We start from the raw sequence: 11,785 nt of genomic DNA on the forward strand, positions 1-11,785 counted from the left end.
GCTCTAAAGTCTTAGGTTGCCTTGGAGGCTGTTGATTCTGATTCGGTGCTATTTGGAAGGATAACTGTTGTGGTTGTTGTTGTGGCTGTTGTGATATTTGATGTGCATCAACAGCAGCCCCAGACCCTCTTCTCTGCCTCGAGAGTTAAAGTTCTGTTTTTGAGGATTATCTTGTGGCAGTCCTCTCTCTAACTTCTTTCTCTTAAGAAAGCGCTCAGCTTGTTCACCTCCCACTTTTAACTCTTTCCAAGTTTCAGAAGGCACAACCCTCATGACTTCTAACACATCCAGCGACAAGTTATTGTGACAAGTCTGTAGGATAAACTCTTCTGTGAGTGGATCTCGGCAGTTTACCACTTTATTCTGGAACCGCTTGACGAAGACATCAACTAACTCCTCATCCTTCTGCTTCTCGTCCAACAAGGTGTCGATAGAGACCTCGGTGTCGTCGTCGAAGAAATTGATGAAGAATAATCCTTCCATATCTTCCCAGCTACTGATACTTCCAGGTTTAAGGCGTCGGTACCAATCGAAGGCAGGCCCACGGAGGGTTCCTATGAATGACTGGACCATCAAGGCTTCGTTTCCGGATATAGAGTCAAGATGCGACTTGAAATAGATCAAGTGCTGAGTTGGTGAACCCCTGCCATTAAAAGGAGTAAAGTTAATCAAATTAAACTTTGGGGGATAAGGAATCAAATCCCACTCCCTCGGGTACGGGTATGGAATGCCCGTTTTCTTCACTTCTTGGGCCGTCATGAGAGCATTGACTTTGCTCTCAAGATCTTGCATCTTCTTGTCTTCTTTATCACTCTTCTTTAAGTAAATTTGAGGAGATTGAGTGGATGATTTAGCCGGACCATTTTCGGAATTGTCTTTATCTAGAGGATGATCAGCAAAGATAGTCTCATCTTCTTCATTATCCTTGTCTTTATCTAGAGGATGATCAGCAAAGATAGTCTCATCTTCTTCATTATCCACCTCAGCTATACGTATAGGTATAACGTTACGGATGATCAGCAAAGATAGTCTCATCTTCTTCATTATCCACCTCAGCTATACGTATAGGTATAACGTTACGCTGGCTGGATTCTGCCTTTTGGCTCGATTCTGGTTGATGTTGTTGATCTTGCAAATCTCGCATCTGCTGCATTGTCAACTCCATCTCGGTTTTGATTTCAGCTCTAATTTTCTCGTGTTGTTTAGCTAACGCTTCCTGCAGTATCTGAGCTAATTGATCTGGCGTGATTACGAATGATTCTCTGGCTCGCCCAACATTGGATGTGGTATCGTCCAATACAACAGCAGAACAAGTATCTGATAGTTCCTCTTCTGAAGATAACCCCTCGTGCATTCTCTTGTAGTCTCGACATCGGTTGGCTCTTCTTTGTAACCGCGACATTCTTTGAGATAGACCCTGCTCAACACTCCTTTCCGGAGAGAAATCAGGGTCAGGGTTGACTAATAGTTGCTTTCCTCTGTCGGTCATGTTAATAGTGACCTCAGGGAATTCATCTCGCCGAATTGTAGGTTTCTTCTTGTTGAAACGCCTCATTTTGGGTTTTGACGCTTCAGTGGAAAGTCTTTGAAATACGGATATTCGTGTTGACTTAGTTTTAGCGCAACCGCATTCTGTCAATACTGTCTTAATAAGCCTCTCACAGGAGCAGTGAGACTCATCTTCCCGGACATTTTTTTTCTTGAGTTATTATTTTGATAGTACAACTCATCGTTATTGTGATTTGAGCAACCTATCTTTTGTTTTTGAACCTTGTTAACATGCACAGGACGACTAGTCGTCGCCTCTGAGCGATCCAAGGTTGAATTCTTAAATCCATCCTCTTGCGGGTATGGAGTCTTCACACGTCCTAAACGAGAGTGAATTAGTATTTTCTCGCTTTGGACTTGTGCAGTTCTGACAGGAGGGTATTTACGACCCTCTGCATAGGAAACCACTAAAGGTTTATTTGCTGGATCTGAGTGTTCTTTGATTGGGGTTTTGCCTCGATCGTCAGCCGAAGGACCGAGGCGATCCGCCATTATAATCTTAAATTTTGATAGGTCCTGACTAACCCAGGGCTTTGCTGGTGATGTAGTAGACGGACCCGGAACGGATGTTTGCGGTGTCCTTGGAATCCAAACTTTACGGTTCTTTGGTAGCTCTTCAGACACTATCTTTTTCTTTCCTTCCTGCACCTGTTGACGAAGGGCACGAGCGCGAGCAGCCTTTGTCTGATGTCTTTGCATACACTCTTTGAGGGTCGAACGGACCCTTTTGACCAGAGTCCATTCCTCCGTCGTAAGCTGTGCAGAAATGTGATTAGTTTGTCGTTGAGGCAATTGGACCGCTTTGTGCTTTCTCGACTCTAGGTCCGCATAGTAATGGACCCCATCGGTTTGTTGTAAGGCCTTAGCTAGTTGACGAGCGTGGTGCTGACGTTGTCTTTAACGAGCTCTTTTTGTCATTGTCGGCTGGCCATGATTCAATGACTCCTTAATTGGTGCAGAGTTATTTGGAGCAGAGATGTTGCAGGTAGATTCCTTAACAACGATCGGGCAAGAACTTTCATCTGCGGTCTTCATCGGAGTTGAAGACTGGATAACTTTCTTGGAAGATGAAACCTTCCTATACTTACGAGGCGAGGAAGGTTTTGAGGATGAGGATGACAGGTACTCCTCGAATTTTGCCTAATCAAACTCGTATTCGATCTCTTCGTTGATCACAATCTTGATCGGCTGTGACACTACGGCCTCGGCAGCGAGACTGTTGGCTCCCACTGTGGTCGCCAGTTTGTTTTCGTCGAAAGTTGTTTTCATTGATGATTTCATTAAAACTTAAATTGTTTACAGAGAATTACAAAGAAAATTGAGAAAATTACAACTCTCTTGGAAAATAACACAGAAATCGTTTATCGACTCCTGTTTTGTGGGACTTTGCCTGTGTCGGGAGTGCTTTGACTCGTGGACCACCAAATCACAGATTATGAGGGGTTTATAGATTCTTCCTTCGTTTATCGAAGTAGGAATTTGAAGTGAATATCTTATCAAAGTAAGACGATCACTCTTCTTAAGATCAAGTCAAAGCTCGAATCTTAAGGAATTGCGCAAGAGCTCAAATTTTACTGTTCTCCCTATTCTCTCTACTCCAATTTGCTCGATAAATACTCGATCCTCCTCAGTAGTGACCCTAGGGGGGTATTTATAGCCTTTGGGACACGTAACTGAAAAAAAACAACAAGATGATAAAGTTAAGGCTGCGAGACAGTGTTTACTGTCTCGGCGGCCGACGACAGTGTTTAGCTGTCTCGGCGGCGCGAGAAGTGTTTTGCTGTCTCGGCCTCCGAGACAGTAATTGTCTCGAAAAATCCACTGCGGAGCAGTTTTTGCCTGTAAGCTGCCTTCCCACGTTTCAAAACTCCTGTTATTTGGGCAGTTATTTACGTGATATTTTGCATCACCCACGATGTTGTTCACACGTCCCTTGGCAGTTAATGGGATCACGTGTGTGGTAGTTATTTAGGTAGTTTCTGCACTCATTTCATTCAAAGCCGTCTCAACTGGCGAGACTAGTAAAAGCACTGTCTCGCTGGCGAGACAGTAAACACTGTCTCGCTGGCGAGACAGTAAACACTGTCTCGCTGGCGAGACAGTAAACACTGTCTCGCTGGCGAGACAGTAAACACTGTCTCGCTGGCGAGACAGTAAACACTGTCTTTATCTTTTCTAAGACAGCATGAGGTAGATTTTTTGTGATTTTTGAATGTTCTTCTCTATGTTTAGATATCTATCAGCATTTTTTGACGCCTACAGAGATATGTTTAACAAATCTTAATGCCCACGAAATGAAGTTGAGCGTAGGCTCGTGAACTCTGAGGAGTATGTCTCTGCAGTTGGTAGTCTAATGTATTCGGTGTCATGCATCAGGCCAGACATCAGTTATATCTAGGGGTGAGCACGGTTCGGTTCGGGTCGATTTTTACTAAAATTTGAACAACCGAACTGAACCACCTACAATTCAAAACCGAACCGAACCATTGCAAATCGGTTCAGTGCGGTTCGGTTCGGTTTGTTTGGTTCTAACTTCATCAAGTATAACTTCACTTCAATTTATCTTTTATATATTCTTATTACCCTATGCCAGCATGTATTTATTTTTTAACTTCACTTTAATTTATTATTCTTGCTCATGTATGTATACTGTTTTTAAGTGAAGTAACTTGTCCTTTTGGATTAAATACTAGACTCTGACGTTGTAATTTTTTAGTAATGGACTTGCTTTGTCTTTGGGTAAACGGGTAGGGTTTGAGGCAAGGGAATATATTTGGTTGGTTCGGGTCGGGTCGGTTTGAAAAATTGTCAACCCGACCCGAATCACCTTACTCATAAAACCGCTTTTTTCGGGTCGGTTCGGGTCGGTTCGGTCGGTTTTTTCGGTTTGAACCGAACCGTGCTCACCCCTAGTTATATCGTAGGAATATTAGGCAGGTTTCAGCAAAATCCTGGTGTAGCTTATTGGAAAGCTGTAAAGAAGGTTTTGCGGTATTTGTAGAGGACCAAGGATTTCATGTTGGTCTACAGAAAGTCTAAAAATCTAGAAGTCGTTGGTTATTCAGATTCAGATTTCGCAGGATGTGCTGATAGCAGAAAATCAACATCAGGTTATATATTTCTGCTCGCTGGAGGAGCAGTTTCTTGGAAAAGTGCGAAGCAGTCCTTAGTGACGACATCCACCATGGAGGCAGAGTATGTTGCTATTTTTGAAGCATCATTGCATGCCTCTTGGCTCAAGAATTTCATCAATGAACTAAAGGTGGTGAATTCCATTCAAAGACCAGTAAAGTTGTATTGTGACAATCAGGCAGTCGTACAGTTTGTAAAGAACAAGAACTTTTCTAGCAGGAATAAGCCCATCGGTGTGAAGTACTTGTTAGTCCTTGATAAGGTCGAACAAGGATTGATTGAGGTTCCTCATCTGCCGACTCAGTTAACGATTGTCGATCCCTTGACCAAGGGAATTTCTCCAGGGCTCTTCAAAGAACATGTATCCAGTATGGGTATTTTAGAGTCTTTCGATTCTATATGATCAGTGAGATTTAGTTGTCGTGGTAGTTTTGTTTTATTTTCAAGTACTATATTCTGGATTGCTTTGAGCTCATAAAGAAACTATTGTGCTGATTTTTATATTAGCAGTTTGATATTTTCAAGCATTATGTTATTGGTCATTGTTGCTTGATATATATATTTTTAAGTAAAGAAAACTAAAGTTTAAAGTAAAGAGTTTCAAGTTAATCGTAAAGAAACTCGAATTAAAGATAGTGGTCCATAGAGTCATAAAGGTTAAAGTAAAGAGACTCTTAAATTTGTGCAGAAGCTGAATGTGATTGGGCATCATATTTGAGGCTTTTGTTCTGGACTAAAGGTGATGGTTTTCACATGGAGGATGCCGGTAAAAGTTTCAGAACGGCATACATGTTTGTGTATGTTGCAGAGGACACTTAAGGGCGTACATCGGATTTGACCATAAGGGATGTACGGCTCTATTACACTCCATAAGGAAAATATCTTTGGAACATTAGTGGTACTAGCGGTTGGACCGTGGAGTGACCTTGTGCCATATTAGAGCATATAGTGTTTTCACGATCAACCATTAGTGGTACTTTTATTTTAAGGAAAAGGTTTCGGAAACTATCCTAATTAGAATCATGGCAACAAGTTGTTTTCTAAAATAAATGGGTGCGCACCCGACTTTAAAAGTTTTTGAAAATTTAAATATTTTTAAAATTAAAATAAGGTATGTTGTGCCAAGTGGGAGATTGTTGGGTTCGATTAATCTAACGAACCCATTTGGCCCAACCTACTCGATTTTGGATTTGATTTAAAGTTGTCATCTATTCAAGTTAGGATCAGGATGCTAACCACATGGTCAGGTTAGACAAGTTTCATGTTTATCAAGTTGGGTGGTTATCTTGAATATCTAAATGATAGGATCGATCGGAGTGTAATCCCACGGTTGTGATTAAACCATGATGGGTAGGGTTAATCACAAATATCTATATAAAGGGTGAGAGTCCCTTCTCTCAACCGTATGCAGAAAAGAGACCTAATTCCCATCATTGGCTACGGGAGGAGAGAGGAGAAGACTTCCATTATTTTCGTCGCTGAACGGTAACTTTAATCTGATTTTCTAGTTTAATTATTCATGTCTAGATCGTTTGATTATCCAACATAAACGGCATGAAAGTGTGGAAACTACCATTTATATAAAACGCATTGTAGTGAGCACAATATAAAACTTACAACAATTCTTTTCCATTTGTTCATTAATCAATGTCAATTTCAGAGGAGGTTAATTATCATCGCCTAATTCATTGTCTTTCTTTGGACGAAAAGAGCAACCATAGTTTTGGCTTAATATGTTGAATCAATATTGTGCACTCTCATTGTTGTATGTTCTTTTGTATCAATAATTACATGCAGTACGCTAAAGTCCAGCAATAACCAGCTTGTCAATATCCTGCTACACGTTCGCAAGCATACCATTATAGCTGAAATCTGCAAATATAATTTTGATATCGATATTCACGTGCAATTTATATAAAACAAGCATGAGAATGACAATTAATATATCACTATATGTGCATTGGCTTATGTCTCTCCTAGTGATTTTTCCGAGGCTACACATGTTTGGTTGCCAGATAACAACAGCTTAATACTCGTTAGAATATTGAGGCCGGCAGTTTATAGTCTTAAACTAGGCCGGTTGAGATTCTTAAGTGAAGTTTGGATTTGTTCAAAGTTCCCTCCAAATTAATCAAAAACCTTATCTAAACAAAGGAGAATCTTAACATAAACCTGTTGGATAACAAATCCCTCAAAAATTGAAATATGAGATTCTATGATTAAAAAAAAACCTTTCAGTACCATTATCACACCTTAGTTTTCAAGATGATTTCATGAAATAAGGAATATTATGTGTTAATAATTTAATAAAAAAAGAGAAGAAATTGTTGATGGTGTTATTAAAAGAATAAAAAGTGACTCATGATTGGACCTGTTTCACAAAAAGAAATTAAAGAACTTAATATGATGGCCCTACGTCTACCATATCAAAACTTTAATATTGTAGGCTTGTGGGTTCATAAACTTTCAATAACTGCACAAAATTATTCCGAAGTTGTATGATGTTGGAACAGCGTTAGTATTTACAGAATACTTTAATGGCTAATTATGGTTCGGTGATTATTTCTGTAATATTACTACATTAGATTACTAAAAACATTTTGGAGATGACATATAAAAGGTCACATCTTTGCAACAGTTCGCTCTCTCTCTCTCTCTCTCCCTCTCTCTCTCTCTCTCTCTCTCTCTCTCTCTCATCAATGGGTGACAGTGCAACCCTGGCAAAGGCAAGGCAAGAACTCGAAGATCTCTATCTCGGAATCCCAGATGCATCCGTCGACCTTACCTTCAAAGACATGACAAATATTCAACAGAATGATGTAGCCGAAAGAAAAACAACAACTAACAAGGCACCAATCCACCAAGACCCACACAAAGACCTGAAGACAGCCATCAACGACCTTACCAAATCCCCAAGCCTAGATTTCTCAAAGGCACTTCAAGGAGCCAAACCTCACGATCGTCGCACTATAGAAGATGAGCTCTATAGAGAGCACTATGCAAGGAGCAACGTTAAGAGGACTGGTAATGGGTTGAGGCCGCTCAACGTGGAGAGTAGTCTAGTGTATGATGATGCGAGTGCTATCAGTACACTCTCTCCTTTGGAAGAGAAAGGTGGAAAGAAGAGGACTGGAATCCCTCACTCAAATATATGTCCTTTGTGCAATAAATGCATCTATTTCTTTCGACATCGTTGTTTGGTGAGACATATATGAACAAAGTCAATTTGAAGCTTTTTCCTCTCTTTCTTCTTTTATTCCTGTAATTACAGCGTACACATCTAGCAGCTTGCATAAATGCAAATGGCTCAATACAATATCCTGGGACCATAATTTTGAAATTTATACTTGCAATATTGCAAAAAAATATTCTCCTCTATCCTACATAACATTTCCGAAGTGAAACTATATCAATACCGAGAAAAAGAACAAACAACACGATCAGCTGTAAAAGAATAACCTTATGCAGGGCCAAGAGAACAAATTATATCCCTAGGCAACACAAGGAGTAATCTCAATATAACATATTGTTTTATTTATTTTATTTTATTTTTTGGAAACGTAATATGTAGATTTATCTGCAGGTGTGTGGAAGAGTATACTGCAGGAACTGTGTTGGAAAAGGAATGGGAGAAATGACTGAAGGAAGAAAATGCGTCGACTGCTTGGGGCGAAGATTTAGCCCAAGGTAAGCCAATTCTAAACAAGATCCATCAAAAGTTCACAAAGGCAATCAAATACTTTGTTTTACTTCAAATGAAAATTCTAAAACGACCTTCCTTCGGTACTATTTCTCCTGCTCGCCCTTCTAAACCTGTACAACACACTGACTTTCATTCTGTCATCAGAATAAAAACTCATTCATATGAAGTTTGGTCTCCCACAGGTACATACATAGAGCTGGAAAGACTGGATGTTGGGGGAGATATTCCGGCTTCGTGAAACAACAAGAGCTAATGTGGGCTGAGAAGGGCCCAAGAAAGAGAGGTGAACGCCGCTACAACGAGAAGAGTTCAAGAAACTCGGTCGTGATGCCTGCGACTCCAAGAAAGTCATATGTAGTTCCCGGAACTAGAGTTCAAGAAACTCGGTCGTGATGCCTGCGACTCCAAGAAAGTCATATGTAGTTCCCGGAACTCCAAATAGATTTGCTGATAACAACTACAACAGTAACCCGAGTTCGTTTATTGCAAGTTCTACGTTTTCGCCAAATCCTCATAATTTTCCTTTGTGAGGAAAAGGAAGAGAGGAGAATTTGTTTCCTTTAATTTAAGCTTTATTTGTTTGTTTGGATTAATTTATTTTTATTCATAAGTGTGTGAATGACATTATATGTATGAGAATTCGTTTATGGGAAAATTGCTTCTAGCCCCCATTTTTAACGATCCCAAAGCCCCCACAACATTATCTCACATTCCTTTAGCCCCTCAAACCCTTCCCTATGTGACCCGATATTTAAAAACAAAAAACCTTTCCCAAAATACCCTTAAGCAACCGGTCACTCTATCAAGCCGGTTATCGGAGAGTGAAAGAGTAGTACTGTAGGCATTAAATGTTGATTAAAAAGTGGATTTGGAGGGGGAACCCCAATTTCCTCCAAATTCTAACTATTTCATTTCCTCCCCCGCAGTAAATACATCTCCTCCATCTTTGCTTACCCCAACTAGTCTCTACCGACCACTTAATTCTCCTCAATAAATCTTCTTTGATTCGTTAACTACTTTTCTTTAAAATGATAGATGGATCTCTTCTTTGCATGGTTACGAACACAAAAAACAAGAAAAAGGGTGAGGGTGTCTTTGTAGTTATCGACGAGTCTACAGAAATCATTTGCTTGAAATATCTAGTATCCCAAAGGCTTAAACTGTTGGCCTTCTTGTTTTGATGATGTTTAACAAACAATTTACTTCTAATGTTGTTTATCTAGTGTTTGTATCATTCTATTTATTGTAGACAAACAACAAGTTGGAGGTTGGATGGATTATGCCATAACGATCATATCAAATGGAGGTTGGCGGATATAGAGGTTGAAGCAAATACAATTCAAGTTAAAGATTCAAGTTCAAGCTTCATCCGCAAGTTTACCAAGAAGAGCTTCGTTGAAGATCAAGATATCTTGGGTAATTTAGTTTAGGAGTTTATATTATGTGTGTTAGTACCCTAAGCTCAATATAATACACACACACACACACACACACATTTTATCGGTTTCTTTGTATATATATATATATATATATATATATATATACATGGTTTTGAGTTTTCAAGTTTTACTATGAAACAATTGAATACAATTGGAAAACATATTTTTGTTTCATACTTATATGCATATATATGATTTCATCAATATCAATTTTATTTAGTTTAATGAAATCATGTTTTAGTGCATTATGTGTATTTTGATAAAATACTTTATTTATTATTTATAGACTTCATAACAATAGTTTACATCTTTCTTCAAGTCTATAAAATCATTTTGTATTGTTTCAAAACATGGTTAAGCTAAAATGATAAAACTCATATGTTCTCATTTTCATGTTTTGGACTATTTTGCAAAATAATGTTATTTTTTATTTGGGAGGTCCTTTCTAAAAATCAGTCTTTGTAGCATGTTTATTATCATGTCTACAATCATTCCCCAAACTTTTACATTTTTTGGAATTTGTTTGATATTTTTAAACAGGGTTTTAAAATTAGCATTTTACTTTCAAACCTGAAATATTTTATATCAGTTTACGGTCGATCGTCACGGTCGACCGCGCCTTTGATTTTTCCTGTGGAGCCAACAGAGACTTTCGCGATCGACCGCCACAGTTGACCGTCAGCTTAAAAATTCTCACGGTCGACCGCTACGGTGACCGCCAAAGTTTCTGGAATTTTCTGAGTTTCGAAAGTGGCTCGCGGTCGACCACGAGTTTTCCACGGTCGACTGCCGCACTATCTTTTGATGTTCCAACGGCTAGTTTCCAGAGCCGTTGTTGAGCTGGTTTTTTGGTCTTTTCTTGGCTTTCTCTTGGCTTTGAGGGTTTCATATAAATACCCCCTTATACTTCAGTTTTTAGAAGAATCTAAGAAGTTTTAAACAAGTTTAAGAAAGGTTTAAAATAAGGGTTTAAGGTTCTGTTTAAGTTTGTTTTGAGAAGCTTTTAAGCAAGTTGAGAGTTTGTTTTAAGAAATCAATTTCACAAGAGCTTAAGGAGATCAACCATTGGTGTTTGAGCATTCAACTATTCTCCCTCTATCTCTTGATCTATTGAGAAGTTTTCTAAACTCTTATCTAGCTTTACATTTGCTTAGTTATTTGATTATCTTTCTTTAAAGCTAGTTTTTATATTGAGTTTAGTTGATTTGATTTCACTCATTGTTTACACACACCCACTTGAGCTTATTGTATTTTCATACATAGTATATTTGGGTTGGTAAGAGTTGTAATAATTAAGTATGAGCTTTCATTGTGTTCTCATATATATTAGAGAACAATCATTTATTATAATTGTGCTTATTGTGAGGATCACTTTGTAATACACTTGTACACCAAGAGAAGTATGTGGCGAGAGTTGGGGATCGTCCTAAGAGGAGTGGCGTCGGTTGACGAACCTAGGGTGATGTTGTATCCGAGCACTTGAGGGAGACACGTCTAGTTCAACACTTGAGAGGGTGTAGAGTGGGATTACAAGAGTGTGTTAGTTGTAGATGTTTTCATCGAAAGTTGTTTTCATTGTAGATTCCATTGAAACTTAATTTGTTTACAGCGAATTACAACAAAAATAAGCAAATTATAACTCTCTTGGAAAATAACACAAAAATCGTTTATCGATTCTTGTTTTTGTGGGACTTTGCCTGTGCCGGGAACGCTTTGGTTCGTGGACCGCTGAATCACAGATCGTGAAGGGAGTTTACTGATTCTGACTTCGTTTATCGAAGTGAGAACTTGAAACGATATCTTATCAAAGTAAGATAGTCATTCTTCTTAAAATCAAGTCAAAGCTCAATTTCAAGGAGTTGCACGAAAACTCAAATCTGCTCTCTCTGCTCTGGATTGCTCGAAAAATATGCTCGATCCTCGTCAGAAATGATCCTAGGGGGGTATTTATAGCCTCTGGGGT

General features: G+C 39.0%; 1 protein-coding gene across 1 annotated transcript; it reads left to right on the plus strand.

Annotated features, from left to right (window-relative positions):
* LOC109849604 lies at positions 7,355–9,038 on the plus strand. The gene is made up of 4 exons (XM_020419455.1): positions 7,355–7,880; positions 8,264–8,367; positions 8,566–8,750; positions 8,816–9,038. The coding sequence occupies exons 1-4, from the start codon at positions 7,380–7,382 to the stop codon at positions 8,911–8,913; spliced, it is 888 nt and encodes a 295-aa protein (XP_020275044.1). The 5' UTR covers positions 7,355–7,379; the 3' UTR covers positions 8,914–9,038.

Source organism: Asparagus officinalis, chromosome 7, assembly GCF_001876935.1.
Source record: "Asparagus officinalis chromosome 7, Aspof.V1, whole genome shotgun sequence".
Taxonomy (NCBI): domain Eukaryota; kingdom Viridiplantae; phylum Streptophyta; class Magnoliopsida; order Asparagales; family Asparagaceae; genus Asparagus; species Asparagus officinalis.